At 37.6% G+C, this 16466-nt stretch overlaps 1 protein-coding gene across 1 annotated transcript in view; it reads right to left on the reverse strand.

Annotated features, from left to right (window-relative positions):
- CFAP47 (cilia and flagella associated protein 47) overlaps positions 1 to 16466 on the reverse strand; it is a 965255-nt gene that overhangs the window by 820148 nt on the left and 128641 nt on the right. The window contains exon 21 of the mRNA XM_036744194.1: positions 12757 to 12848. Within this exon, the coding sequence (XP_036600089.1) occupies positions 12757 to 12848 (92 nt within the window). The remainder of the gene's footprint in view (positions 1 to 12756; positions 12849 to 16466) is intronic.

Here is a 16466-nt window from a genome sequence, read left to right on the forward strand (position 1 = left end):
GGTCAAATCTGATGAGAGCAAGATTTACTCATTCCTCCTCACCTGCCCCCTCTTCCCTTCCTACAGAACTGCTTTTTCTTGCCACTTTTATGGAAGATAAGTTACCCCATTCTATCTCTCCCTTTCTCCCTCTCTCAACATATTCCTCTCTTATCCCTTAATTTGATTTTATTTTTTTAGCTATCATCCCTTCATATTCAACTCACCCTGTGCCCTCTGTCTATATATATATATATATATATATATATATATATATATACATATATATATATACACACATATATACATATATATATATACACACACCTATATATATACACACACCTACATATATACATACATATGTATATATGTATGCACCTACACATATACATATATAGACATACATATATATTTATATGTATAAGTATATATGAATACTCCTTTCAGCTACTATGATACTGAGGTCTCATGAATCATACACATCATCTTTCCATGTAGGAATGTAAACAAAACAGTTCAACTTTAGTAAGTCCCTTATGAATTCTCTTTCTTGTTTACCTTTTCATGCTTCTCTTGATTCTCGTGTCTGAAAGCCAAATTTTCTATTCAGCTCTGGTCTTTTCACTGAGAAAGCCTGAAAGTCCTCTATTTTATTGAAAATCCATATTTTGCCTTGGAGCATGATACTCAGTTTTGCTGGGTAGGTGATTCTTGGTTTTAATCCTAGCTCCATGGATCTCCACAATATCATATTCCAAGCCCTTTGATCCCTTAATGTAGAAGCTGCTAGATCCTGTGTTATCCAGAATGTTTTTCCACAATACTCAAATTGTTTCTTTCTGGCAGCTTGCAGTACTTTCTCCTTGACCTAGGGGCTCTGGAATTTGGCAACAATATTCCTAGGAGTTTTCTTTTTGGGATCTATTTGAGGAGGCGATCGGTGGATTTTTTCAATTTCTATTTTGCCCTCTGGCTCTAGAATATCAGGGCAGTTCTCCTTGATGATTTCTTGAAATATGATATCTAGGCTCTTTTTTTGATCATGGCTTTCAGGTAGTCCAATAATTTTTAAATTATCTCTCCTGGATCTATTTTCCAGGTCAGTGGTTTTTCCAATGAGATATTTTACATTGTCTTCCACTTTTTCATTCCTTTGGTTCTGTTTTATAATATCTTGATTTCTCATCAAGTCAGTAGCTTCTACTTGCTCCAATCTAATTTTTAAGGTAGTATTTTCTTCAGTGGTCTTTTGGACCTCCTTTTCCATTTAGCTAATTCTGCCTTTCAAGGCATTCTTCTTCTCATTGGCTTTTTGGAGCTCTTTTGGTATTTGAGTTAGTCTATTTTTTAAGGTGTTGTTTTCTTCAGTGTATTTTTCAGTATTTTTTTGGGTCTCCTTTAGCAAGTCATTGACTTGTTTTTCATGGTTTTCTTGCATCATTCTCATTTCTCTTCCCAATTTTTCCTTTACTTCTCTAACTTGCTTTTCCAAATCCTTTTTGAGCTCTTCCATGACCTGAGACCAGTTCATGTTTTTCTTGGCTTTTGATGTAGGCTCTTTGACTATGTTGACTTCTTCTGGCTGTATGTTTTGGTCTTCTTTGTCACCAAGAAAGATTCCAAAGTCTGAGACTGAATCTGAGTCTGTTTTTGCTGCCTGGCCATGTTCCCAGCCAACTTACTTGACCCTTGAGTTTTTCGTCGGGGTATGACTTCTTGTAGAGCAAAGAGTACTTTGTTCCAAGCTTGAGGGGATATGCTGTTGATTTCAGAGCTATTTCTATACAGCCATCTCTGCCACACCAGCACTCCTCCTTCCCCAAGAACTGCCAACTCGGACTGATGCAAATCTTAAGCAGGCTCTGCACTCCTGCTCTGTTCCACCATTTAATTCCTCCCACCAGGAGGGCCTGGGGCCAGAAACAACCACAGCTGTGGCTCTGTAGCTGCACCACCCCTGCTGTCCCAGGTTGGGGGCTGAATGGCGAACTCTTTTCACTCCCCCACAGCTTTTCCCACTAACCTTCTCTGTTGTCTTTGGTGTTTGTGGGTTGAGAAGTCTGGTAACTGCCACAACTCACTGATTCAGGGCTCTAGGGCCTGTTCTGCCCAGCTCCTGGTCTGGTTGGTCCTGCCACCGCCCACACTGAGCTCCACTCCCCTCAGCTCCCCTCCTCTCCATGCCTGATAGACCTCATCCAGCCACCATCCAGGCTGTCCTGGGCTGGATCCCTACTTCCCTCTGTTATTTTGTGGGTTCTGTAGTTCTAGAATTTTTTCAGAGTCATTTTTTATAGGTTTTTGGAGGGATCTGGCAGGGAGCTTATGCAAGTCCCTGCTTTCCAGCCGCCATCTCGGCTCGCCTTCCATTTAAGCCATTTTCAAAAAAAAATGCAAATTCTAAGTGATATGAAAATATCTCCCAAACAATTATTAAGAAGAAAAATTCAAATTGAAATAACTGTTTTGCCTCATACTGTATAAATTGCTAAACATAACAAAAATGCAAGCAAAGTTGCAAAAGCTATAGGAAGGCAAGCATATTATGAAGTGAAGCTTTGAGCCAGTCTCTATATTCTAGATGGTAATTTGGTATTATCTAAGAAAAGTGCCTAAGCTGTCTTTGACCTAGTAGTTCTGTTAATTGGGTATATCCTCCAATAAAATCAAAAATGAAAACCAACATATAACCAACTTTTAAATATCCAATACATTTACCAAATACCTGGAAGCAGCCTGTAATCTCAAAGAACTGAAAGCAAAGTAGATGACCATCACCTGGGCAATACCTGAAAAATTATGTGATGTGAATGCAGAAGTATATTATTGCACAGTCAGAAAATATGAATATGAGGAATTCAGAGCAACCCAGGAAACTTTGCACACATCAACAGAGCACAACATGTAGACTCAAAAGAACAATATACCCAGTGTCTACAACAATGTACAACGAAAAGATCTCCCCGAAGAAGCCCAACTGTTGAGTATTTAAAATATAGTGATTGTTCTTGCAAAGGATGAATAAATTGAAACTTAATTGGTATATATTTGGTATTCATAGGGCAAAATGTTGTACACATAAATCAATCATGCTTTGTATTCAATAAAATTGAAATAATTTTTCCATGATTATGTTTCTTTGTTAAAAGAGAGAATTCAAATAAAATTAAACTGAATGTTCCAGCAATTATAAGGACCAAGCTTGACCTCAAAAAAAGTTAGAAAATTCAATTCTCTTCTTTACATATAGGCTGCTATAGGTATGAAATATTACATTTACTGTAAAACATGGTTAATGTATTTGTTAGTTCTACTAAACTGCTTGTCTCCTCTTTTTTACATTTTTTTTAACTAAGGATGGCTCACTAGCTAAGAAGTGGGAATGAAGATATTCAGCAATGAAGATGAGATAGAAGTAAATTATGGGAATAAAAGCAGTATTTAAAATGATGTTTCAGTCTAGAAATAGGTAAGTTTCATTTCTAGAAATGACTTTGCTATAAAGAAAAAAAGCATCAAAAACATATTTTAAAAGAAAAAAATTGAGTTGTTTCACCCAGAAAACATGCTCAGGTTATTCTTTTAATGGTAAAAAGACTGAAGTGGGTGAAATCTAATAGGCTTCTTTATCTTATAAATAGATATGAGAAGTTCAAGTCCTGTTGACCACAGACAAGAACAGTACCAATTATGTAAACAGTTTCATAAAGTGAACTTGGCCCACTACCATTATATTCTGTAGTCATTTAAATGCTATGAAACTAGAAATATAAACCATTTGTTAAAAGGCAAGTACAGGATGAATGTTACCCTTTATGGTATATTAATCTGTGTGTACATAAAATGCAATTAAAATTAAGAAAAAAACTTTGTTTATAAAATTAGCACAAGTATTTTAATTTACAGCATTAATTTGCTTTCTATAAAACAACTGCAAGAAGCAGCATAGTGTATCAATCAAGAACCAGTCTCTGAACCAGAGAATTCTGGATTCAAGCCTCACCTTTAGCATAAGAATACACTGCAATCTGTCTAATTTAGTATGTTCAGATCTAAGCTTTGCAAAATCATTTTGTCAGCTGTGAAGAGGATGAACTGAAGAGATGACAGAGTTGACACAAGGAGACTAATTAGAAAGCTATTGAAATAGTCCAGGTAAAAGGTAATGAGATCCTCAACTAGGGTGGTGGCTGTGAGCATAGAGAGATGAGGAGGGATATAAGAGATCTTGTAGAAAAAAAAGATTTGTCAAATAATTGGCTACATGAGGTAAGGGAGAGGGAAGAGTCAAAGATGATGCTGATGTTGTAAACAGGTAAAAAAAAAGATAATTCTCTTGGTAGAAATAGGGAGGTCTCCAAGAGGAGTGGGTTTGGGGAAAATATAATGCAGTGAGGTCCTACCTTCACATCATCATGGCCCATCCCTTCCTCTCCTCTTTTTACTCATGCTGTGAGACCCCATCTCACTCAAAATGAACAAGGAAAGGGGTGACACTCACCAGTCACTGTCTCTTAGGACAGAACCCACCTTTCACAGGGACACCTCCCACATTAATGAGGTGATCTGGGGGACAAGGAATGGATATTCTGGGAGAGGGAGGGAGGGAGGAAATTTCCTTAATGGTGCATTTGCCCATCTATTCACACTCTGTTCTAATATTTCTTGGGGTCAGACCATGGTCCCCCTTAGAGTAAGCCATGCCATTCTCACTTAGGACACCACTAAACTACAAGATAAAGTCTCTCATGGTTAAGCATTTAAGTTCCTTCATAATCATTCATCAAATCACCCTTTATGCCATATCTCCTACAACTCTACTAGATCAACCCTCTGCTTCAGCCAAGTTTGTTCACTATTCTTGAAACATATCCTTCCCCACCTCTTTGCATTTCTTCATCCCATCTTCCTTTTATAAAATACTTCTTTTCATTCCTCTCAGCCTAATGAAATCTTACCCAATCTTTAAGACTCAACTCAAATCCAATACCTCCATCAAGGAGTATTATCTCACAAAATAAAGATCAAAGAGCTGGGGAGAAGAAAATATGTCTGCAGAAATATTGGAATGAGACTCAGCTAGGTCAGATAACCTCAAAAGAACTTATAGATGAAATTAGAAAGAAGATAACAAATAGACAAAGATGCAGCATATCTGCTAGCATTAATCTAATGATTTTTTTGACCATCGAGTCTAACTGCCATAATAAAGTACAATGAAAGTGGCACTTCAAGTCAGTTCAAAGAGCAATTGGACCAAACCAAAAACACTTAGTATAAATTTGTGATGGGTGGAAACAACATTATTTTCAAATCATTAAAGGATCACTATTCAAGGTATTTAAATAAAAGGGAGAAAGTACACTATGACCAGGAAAAATCATGAGCCATGTTATTACCAAAAAAAAGGTAACTGAAAGAAAAGCCATCGTTACTGACACAGAACACACTTAAACAAATATTAAGGACATGCTTATTGAAAAGGAAATAAGTAGGCTTGTGCAAATAATTTTCTACAACACAACAGATTTCCACAGTCTGACTGAAAAGGGTAGAGAACACAAGATCTTATCTGATTGATTACAAAGAAAACTAAACACTAAACTAAACACTAAAACTAAAGACTAAACAAAAATATCTCTACCAACAAGGAGTCACTCAAGCATACATTACACTTAGAAAATTCCTTGGGAAATGCAACCACAAAGATAATTTTGGTCAATAACCTAATAACACCTGGCAAAACATAAAAAAGAGTGGATTCTTGCCAATGGTATTGACCACAGTTGTGATGGATGTACTGCACAAAATACAAATGGAAGAAAGATTCTTTGCCAATGGGGAAGTCCTCCAGATGCTAATTTTTAGATGACATGCTAATAACAACAAACCCCAGAATATGAAAAGATCTCCTTAATAAGATCCCCAATTATCCAAATTATCTGGAAAAGAACACAACCCCATTTCCTGCTTTCCCCTCCTTCTTTCCAGTGCCACGAAGATTCAAACTTCAGACTGTATAAATTTATGGAGGCCACAATAGCTAGGATAGAGGTAGCACTCTGTGCTGCAACAAAGTTCTGCAGAAGAGTAGAGGACCAGAAGGAACAAGGCATAACATGTTTCTGGGTTTGGAATAAAACTCAAGTCTTCACCCTGACCCTCCCCCCAAATTCTCCCACTGATTTGTAGATCCAAACTCCAAACAGTAAAACTTTATTCAAGCCATGCTTGCAGCAGCATGCCAGTGCTTTGTACCACCAGGCCAGAGTGTGGGACAGAAAGAATGGGGCAGGACGTGGTGTGTGAGAGGCTGTGTGGCACTCCACTAAGCCTGAGGCTAAGAGCTCAGCGTGAAGATGGACATAGTTCTTTCCTCTCAAAAGTCTTTTAGGGCAGATACCTAGGCTGGTGAGCTGTAAATTGCCCAGCATAGGAGGAGCCCTGTGACACTTTGAAATCTAGCCCTGGAGAAAACCACTATTGGAGGGAAAGTATTCAGAAAGTGAGCAATAAGGAAAAACAAGGGAGGAAAAAGACTGAAATTACCAAAGATCTCAAGAGGAAGAAAATCCAAAGACCTTACGCAGAAACAGATAAATCAATAGGGAAGACAGAAGGAAAATATAGCTTGTATATATAGATGTACTAAAATACAGATGTACTAAATGAATAAATACAGCAGAATAAGTGAAAACAATTTAACACCTAATGAGGAAGAGCCCCTTCTGGATTTTAAGGACAACAGAACCACAACATGCTATTCCTAAGTGGCTTAAAAGGGAAATGAGAATTGTGAGAGCAGAATTTGTGACCTGAACAACAGAAATAACTGTCAGAATAGAAAACCTTGAATCTGTAGGAACAAATCTCACTAGAGAAACAAGAGAGTACAAATTATTGGAAATGTAAATATAAAAAGTGAAGGATATTCTGAGAGAAGCAGAAAACAACAATAGTAAAAGAAAATGTTTTTCATGTAAGCAAAATATATTGATTTCAAAGACGGGACATGTAGAGATAATGTAAGGATTACAGGTCTTCCAGAAGAAGATGACAAGTCAAAAAAACTTTAATGTCATAGTACAAAAAATAATAGGGAAAAAACCACCCAGAACTTCTGAATATAGAAATAAAGTATCAATCAGGGGAATCCATAGATCACTGTTTCAACAGTCCAGCTAGCAGCTGTTGTGGGGGTGAAGGACCAACACAAGCCCAACAACAAGCACGCTACCAGCACACTGCAAAAGCCCAGGTTCTTTTTTTTTATTAATTTTTTTTTATTTTTAGTTTACAACACACGGTTCTACATAATTTTGAGATCCAGATTTTCTCCCCTCCCTCCCACCTCCCTCCCCAAGACGGCATGGAATCTCATATAACTACCATGTATAACTTCGCATTGAATTAATTTATACACTAGTCAAGTTGTGGAAAAGAATTATGACCAATGGGGTGAATCATGAGAAAGAAGAGACAGAACCAAAAAAAAAAAACCCAAAAACAAAAACAAAAGAGAAGAAAAAAGGCGAGCATGAAGTGTGCCTCAATCTGCATTCAAACTTCACAGTTCTTTCTCTGGATGAAGATAGCATTCTCCATCGTGAGTCCCCTGGAGTTGTCCTTGCACCTTACATTGCTGAGAAGAGTGAAGTATGTCAGGGTTGGTCCTCACAGAATCCATATATCTGTGGTTGTGTACAATGTTCTCCTGGCTCTGCTCCGCTCACTCAGCATTATATCATGTAGGTTTTTCCAGATTGTTACGAAGTCCGTATCATCCCCATTTCTTATGGCATAATAGTATTCCATTACCTTCATATACCACAGCTTGTTCAGCCATTCCCCAATTGATGGGCATCCCTTTGATTTCCATTTCTTGGCTACCACAAAAAGAGCCGCTATAAATATCCTTGTACATATGGGTCCTTTTCCCGCTTGTGTGATTTCTTTGGGATACAACCCTAGAAGTGGTATTTCTGGGTCAAAGGGTATGAACATTTTTATAGCCCTTTGGGCATAGTTCCAAATTGCTCTCCAAAATGGCTGGATCAGCTCACAACTCCACCAGCAATGTAGCAATGTTCCAATTTTCCCACATCCTCTCCAGCATTTGTCATCCTCTTGTTTTGTTATTTTAGCCAATCTGACAGGAGAGATGTGGTATCTAAGAGTTGTTTTGATTTGCATTTCTCTAATCCAGAGCATTTCTTCATATGCCTATAGATAGCTTTAATTTCTTCCTCTGAAAACTGCCTGTTCATATCCTTTGACCATTTCTCAATTGGGGAATGGCTTGTATTCCTATATAAGCCCAGGTTCTTTTGATCTGCTTTAGTAAGGGGTTGATAAGTTTACTTTAATTCAGCATACAAATACCATTCACTTAGTTCAGGGGAACAAGCCAGCACCCTGAACTTCGGAGCAAATACAAACAAATTACAAACATGGACAAACAGGCCAAATACAGATTCATAGTTACCAACATCTAGTTTCAGCCGGGGAGCTCATAACAAAGGCTGGCCCAGAGTCATGTGCGCTACCACTGCTGTGGGTAAGAGCTCCGAAGATGAGAAAGCCAACCCCTGGTTTTATATCTTTTTCAGGGTCCAGGGTGAGTTACACATGCGACTCACCCACGTGACCTATAATCGTCACAGCAACTTACCCACGTGACCTAGAATTGTCACAAAGAGGTGACTTAAACCCACATGGTCTAAAAGCCTCTGATGTCCCAAACATGTCACTCAAACTCATGTGTAAACTAGGCCCTCCCCTGAGGCAAGGAGGCCACCAAGGACTCCTAATCTAATCAAGGAAACAAAGGCCAAACTCTTCAAGTGCACTTGGTTGAACTAAGTGCTAAGAGCCCATTTTGATTACCAACACAATCACCTCCAGAAAAAACCCAAGACTGCAAACACAAAGATACATAGTGGCTACATTTAACAATTCCATTGAAAAACAATAAATTCTGTAGGCAACCAGGAGAAAGACCTTTAACTATAAAGGAAAAAAAAATTTGAGTAACACAGTAATGTTGTACAGCCACCAAAAAATACCGAAGGGACTGTAATAATGTATTGTGAAGAGCAATGGATCTCAAGATGTAGTCCAAAGTTACTAATTGCAAATCTGAGCTTAAGCATAAATGACAAGATATGAATATTCAATAATAGAGAGGCAATTGAAACATTCTTAGAAAGAAAATCAGACCTGAAGAAATTATTTGCCTCTTGAAAACTCCAGATGACAGAAATGCAAAGGGGTGAAAAATGCAGAAGCCAAGGACAGCAATAGCAACAGAGTGACAGTAGAGAGATCAAAATGAGACTTCTTTCTAAAAATACACAAAGAAACAGGTGCAGGTGAAAGTCAGGTAGAAGTGATGGCAGTTTTCTGAAAAGGGCCTGAGACACTATGGATTAAACCTCATGGCACCCCACCAATCAATTTTTTATGGGATTAATTACAAAATGGGAGGCTGGAGTGAAGAAGGCAGATGGAAGGAAGCACGTGATGTGCCTTGGTCAAGTTAAGGGCTAGCAATGAAAAGAAGGGGACTCCTGTGGTCTCTCAAGACAAAGACAGCCTGCAGGTGAGGAGGTGAAGGAAGATACTTAAGCAGGGAGAGGGGAAGAGTAAAGCCTTAACTTAGTGGTGGGAGGGGTTGACACTTATTAATGCTTCTGTGGGTAAAGAAAAATGTTCTGTCAAGGGAGATTGGGACCTTACTCCAGGTGCTGCCTGTGGGGTCTGATGCTTGGAGAAATCCTATGGCTTGCCTGCCTTGATGGGAAGGGGAGTAATGTTGGACCTCCTTAGGGCCTGGAGAAGTGAGCTGCATGATCAGGAACATGGGAGGGAGATGGTATTGCTATGAATAAGCATCCTCTCTATATTCTGTAGTAACTGACTATTTTCTAAGAGTGAAATACAATGGAAAAGAAGCTAAGGAGGAAACTCAACAAAGCAGTGACAAAAACTGCATAGAGGGAAGAACCCAGAATGGGTATCTCAGAAATTTTGATACCATAAGAAATGCAGAGAAGAGAGGTCTAGAGCAGGAGTGGGGAACTTGTGGCCTCGAGGCCACACGTGGCCTTCTAGGTCCTTGGGTGCAGCCTTTGACTAAGTCCAAGTTTTGCAGAACAAATCCTTTTATTAAGGGGATTTGTTCTGTGAAGTTTGGATTCAGACAAAGGGCTGCACTTGAGGACCTAGAAGGTCACATGTTGCTTCAAGGCCACAGGTTCCCCACCTCTGGTCTAGAGTAAACAGAAAGGGAGAATGGATACTTAAAAGAGTAAGGGAGAGAAATCCTCTCTGATTAGTGGTATAAAAAAACAATTTTAAAAACTAATAAACAGGACTAGTTGAAAGGGAGGAGAGGAAGAGGAGGGTTCTCATTGACTGAGAGAAAATAAAGGGGAGGCAGCAATTGAATAACTAGATAAAAGCAGGCAAGAAATGAGACCTACTAAGCAAAATTCCAAGAGGAAAGGGATAACAAACAGGAGAGGGGGATTTGGGTGAGGAAAAAGAAAGCTGGTGGGAGTAATGAGCTTTTAAAAAATATCTGTTTCTTATAAGAAACACATTTGAAAAACAAAGACATACACAGCATGAAACTGAGGGGCTAGAAAAATAAATTTACCATGCAGCAAGAGAATACAAAAAAGGAAGAGCTGCAATTTCAGTTTTGACCATGTCCAACAAAAAGATAAAAGAAAGGGAAAATATAGGACTGAGTGAATTGATGAGAAACTAGTGTTAAAAGCCTTATTCTATCTTCTAAAAAGAACTGCAAAAGAATATACATATTTCTCAGCATGATATGGAACTTTACAAAAATTGGCCATGAATTAGGGCACAGAGATATTGCAAACAAATGTAAAAAGGCAGAAATAGTAAAACACATCCTTTGCAAACTATAAAACAATAAGAAGAATCAATTTTTCAGGAAACACAAATGAAAAACATAGACTCAAATGGAAACTTGACAATGAAATCCTGAATAATGAGTGGGTCCAAAAACAAATCATGGAAACTGTTGATAATTATGTGAAAGAAAGTTATAATGATGAAACAACATCCTCAAATTTCTATTGCGTACATAGAGTAATAAAATAGAAAAAAAGAGAGGATTAATGAGCTGAATATGCATTTAAAAAATTAGAAAGCCAACATATAAACAAACCTAAAATAAGTAGAAAAGAAGAGATATTAATAATTAGAGGAGAAATAGATAAGCCAGAAACAAAAAAATATGGAAAAGAAGAATAAAACTAAAAGCTGGTTATTTTTTTCAAAAAGATTAAAGAAATTGATAAGCTTTTAGCTGCTCTGATTAAAAAGAAGGAAGAAAATCGAATCAATAAAATGTCAAATAAGCAAGGTGAAATCACAAGGAAAACAGAAAAAATAAAATAGATAATCAGAACCTATTATATAAAAGTATATACTAACAAAATTTAAAACACAAAATAAACAGAGGAATACCATGTAAAAACACAATATATGTAAATGGACAGAAGACCAGATAGAGTTCTTAAGTAATCCAGTCTCAGAAAAAGAAATAATATGAGTTGTAAAAGAAATACTGGGGGGGAGGGGCGGGGAGAAATAGGGTCCTGGTCTTCATAGGAAAATTTTATCAAACTTTTAAAGAACAATTAAAACCTACACTTCACAAATTATTCTCAGAAATTGAGAAAGTACTCAACCTATCAATAGTCATGTGGAAAAATGCTCCAAACTACTCATAAGTAGTGAAATAAACATTAAAACAACTCTGAGATTCCACTTCATGATCATCAGATTAGCAAATTGTCACACACACAAAAAAGAAAATTATAGATATTGAAGAGGATGCTGAAAAAGAGGCATTTTGTAGAAATCTGGATAGCAATTTGGAACCATGTCCCAAAAGATAGTAAATTCTGTATACCCTTTAATCTAGCAATACCACTACTAGGGCTATACCATAAAGAGATCACAAAAAGAGTAAACAGACCCATGTGTACAAAAATAGTTATTGCAGCTTTTGGTGGTACCAAAGAACTAGAAACTAAGGGGGTATCCTTTGGGAGTGGCTGAACAAATAATGGTATATGTATCTAATGGAATACTATTGTGCTATAAGAAAAGATGAATGGGACAGTTTCAGAGAAACAATTAAAATTTACCTACTAAGAGGGAAGTGATGGCCTCAAGATGCAAAATAAGTCATATTTTTGGAAATGGTCAATGTATAAATTTGTTTCACTTTACTATGCATATTTATGAGAAAGGTGGGTTTTTTTCTTCCCACAGTGGAAGGCAGAAGGAGGATGACAAAAATTTAATTTTTTACAGAATTCATGAGAGTACATTGGTAAAAATTGCCTAAGATGAGAAGGTATTGAATGAGTTGCAATCTGTACTCTTGGAAAGGCTATACACATGGATGAAATTGTAAGTCCACCAGCGCACTAATGATATTTCAAACGAGTTTTGTTTTCATCCAATATGGAAAATATTTCAATAATGGATGTAGGATGACTAAAAGGAAAATCTTCATAACAATTCTTGTGTGAGGTTTCTGCATCCAGATTTTAATATTTTGCTTTAAGGGAGTTCTCAGTGTGCTGAACATGCTCATACTGAATAGAAATATAAAATATATTCCAATACAAAAACAAATGAATTTTTAGATTACTAGCTGATTTGGAATACAAACAAATCTGTTGTGAATAATTTAGACTTGACTTACATTAACAAAAAACTTACTTCTTTGGGACAAAATGCTAGTCCACATTCCAACGATGTCTTTTCTTCTAATTCCACAGCATATGAATAAGGAAGTGCAGGGTCTTTGAAGACTGTTCAGAGTTATAAAAATGCATTTATCAAATATAGCCAGATAAAGTGGGGGTGGGGAGTATTTAATTTGGTAATTTGAGAAATTTCATCATAATAATCAAAAAACAGTTATTCTATAATATTACATTACTATACATGTATGTCATACAAATACATTATACAGAAACAGTTGTTAACCTCAAAAAACTTGACATAAAAAGTCAATATTAATACATACAAATGTGGTAAAATGTGTCAATAAAATATAAGCAAACAAAACAAAACCATTAGATAAATATATCACAAACACATGAAGATTAAATGCATTAAAGGGCAGAACACAAGAATAAATATATAACTGAGGTAAAGATCTGGGTAGCAGCTGTAGGAGTTCTAATTTCAGACTATATGGTACCAGGAAATCTGTCTATTCTCCCATAACTAACTGAGGAAAGTGCCATGAAAGTGGTTTTGATTTTAAAAATAACTTTGATGTGGTAGGTAGAAGAGAGGAGTCATAAAGAAATGCTCCAAAAAAATAAACAAAACAGCAAACAAAAAACAAATGTTTGAAATTATAAATTAACTATAAATTAACCAAGAGAATGATGATGTCAGTAAATTAATGAATAAACTTTTATTAAGCACTGCCTCAAGCACTGGAGACAACAAAAAGAGGCAGAGACCCCACCCTCAAAGAGCTCAAATGTAAGGGAAGAGACAACAAGCAAACAAAAATGTAAACAAGCTTTATTTGAAGCCTGATGTGTTATATGACAGAATGGATTAGAAGAGCCACTGGACCAGAACAAATCCAGAAGGAAAAATCCATAATCAAAGTTAGTGCAATCTTAAAAGCACTGAGAGATCATTTTATAAGATATTTAAGGGAGGAGATACCAAAAGTCAATCAATAAACATCCACAAAGCACCTACTATTTGCCAGGCATTGTGCTAAGTACTGGGGATACAAAAAGAGGAAAAAGACAGCCCCTGCCCCCAAGGAGATTGAAATCTATTTGGGAAGACAATATGCAAACATATATACAGAGAAATTACAAAAAAATAGGAAATAATTGAGAGTAAAGGCATTAGAATGAAGGGGGATTGAGAAAGGCTTCTTGTAAAAGATGGGATGTGAGTTGGGGTTGAAGGAAGCCAGGGAAGCCAAGAGATAAAGATGAGGAAGGAAAATTTTTTCAAGAATGGGGGACAGCTAGAGAAGAGTCAATGTCCAGAGTCAAGACATAGAGCACCTTGGCCACCGAGCAGCAAGGAAGTCAGTGTCAAAAGTCAAAGAGGATATGGTGGGAAGTTAAGTCTAACACTAAAAACCTAGATTACAGAGGATTTTGAACACCAAACAGAAGCTTTTGTGTAGCAGCTAAAGGGAGCCACTGAAGTTTAGGGTGGAGAGAGGGGAGAGGCATTGAGATGGTAAGAACTGTGCTTTAGGAAAATCACTTTGGTGATCGAATGGAGATTAGAATGGGGAGAGGCTTGAGGCAGGCAGATCAACCACCGGCAGGCTATTACAAAAGCAAAGTGTGAGGTAATGAGGCACTGCACTAGAGTGATGACAGTATCAGAGGAGAAAAAGATGTGTTTGAGAGATGTTACAGAGGTGAAATCAATGGGCCTTAAAAATAGATTGGATATGATGGATAAGAGAGAGTGAGAAATTCAAGACTAACCTAGATTACAAGCCTAGGGGACTTGGAAGATGGTAGTGACGTCAATAATAGTAATATGGAAGTTAGTGGTAGGGTTTGGGGAAAAGATAGTGAGCTCCATTTTGCACGTGTTGAGTTTAGGATATTTTAAACTGGACATCCGGTTTGAGATGTATGAAAAGCAATTAGGAATGAGAGATTGGAGGTCAGTAGAGAGAAAAGTTACAGCAAGAGAGGTAAACTTAAGAAACATCAGCATTAAGATTCTAATTAAATCCACAGGAGCTGATAAGATCATCAAATGAAGTAGTATAAAAGCAGTAGAGAAGAGGGCCCAGGAAAGAGCCCTTTGGGACACCTATGATTAGAGGGCTTGATCTGAATGAAGATCTAGCAAAGAAGCAATTAGATAGGAGGAGAACCAGGAGAGAGTAGTGTCCCAAAACCCTAGAGAAAAGAGAGTATCAAAGAAAAGAGAGTGATTGATAGTGTCAAAGGCTGCAGAGAGGTCAAGAAAAATCAGGATTGAGAAAAGAGTATTGGATTTGGAAGTTAAGAGATCATTGGTCACTTCGGAGAAAACAGTTTTGGTGGAATAACGAAGTTGGAAGTCTCATTGTAGAGAATTAAAGAGGGCAAGAAGAAAGTGGAGACATCTATCATAAATGGTGTTCTCAAGGAATTTAGCCATAAGAGGAAGAAAAGAGAGAGGATAGTAGTTAGCAGGGATGGAAGGATCAAGTAAGGTTTCTTTTGAGGATGAGGGAGACATGGGCATGTTTGTAGGCAATAAGGAAAAAGCCTGTAGACAGAGAGAGGTTAAAAATAAGTAAGAGTGGGGATTACAGAGGGTATAATTTGTTGGAGGTGACAGGATGGAATAAAATCAGTTGTGCAGATAGAGGAGTTTGCCTTGGTAAGGAGGAAAGGCTCCCTCTTTGTGTGAGACAAGGGTGAAGATGGAGATAATAGCAGAAGGCATCTGAATGATATGAGATAATGAAGGGAGAAGAAAAGGGTGTTCATGACAGTCTAAATTTTTTCAGTAAAACATGAGGCAGAGTTCTCAGCTAATAGGGTGGGGGAGAGGAGACTATGGGAGGTTTGAGGAGGAATGAAAAGGTTTGGAAATGCTCTTGTGGAGAGTTGCATAATGAGTTGACAAGGGTAAGGGAGGTGCAGAAGGATTGCTTAAGAGCCATGAAGGACCAGTTAAGGTTGTATAACATAAATTTGTAATGGACCCAGTCAGAACAGTTGTGCAACTTTCTCCACCATCATTCATCATCACATGTGTAAGAGGTAAAGTGGAAGTGATCCAAGGCTGAGATTTGGCAAGACACAATGACAGTATTATAAGGAGGCTAGGGACTGAAAAGAAGATGACAATGTAGAGTTCAATTGTTTCATCAAGGGATTAACACTGAGAAAAGAGGAAAGAGTGCCTAGTGTAAGGGGGATGGCCTGAAAGAGAACTGAAGGACTGAGGGGTTGAACGCCATGGTATGGACAAAGAGTAGGGTTTGGTTAGGGAAGGCAGAGGGAGAGATGGAAAGCCAATCAACTATGGTCAGATAAGAGAATTTTGGAATCCTCAAACATGGAGGCATTCATGGGTAACAAAAACATCAAGTATATGACCATCTTTGTAAGTAGCTGAGTTGAAGTGGAGGAGCAAGTTATGGGAAGTGAGTAGACAGAGGAATTGAAAGATTAGGGCATTCCAAGAGTTGGGAAGAAGAGAAAAATTTTGAACCAAGAACTGAAATCATTGAAGAAGGAAGGTGTGTAGATAGCATCTACCAGGCTTTTGACTGAGTAGTAGATATGGATAGTATGAACAAACCTCAGGGGAGGAGAAGTTTCTGAGTGATGGAGATAGGGGAAGAACCAGGAAGTGGCAATGGAGAGCAATAGTATTCCAACCCCCTTGACTCAACCAATGAACCAAAATTATAAGTGAAC

The sequence above is a fragment of the Trichosurus vulpecula genome, chromosome 2 (assembly GCF_011100635.1).
Source record: "Trichosurus vulpecula isolate mTriVul1 chromosome 2, mTriVul1.pri, whole genome shotgun sequence".
Lineage (NCBI taxonomy): Eukaryota > Metazoa > Chordata > Mammalia > Diprotodontia > Phalangeridae > Trichosurus > Trichosurus vulpecula.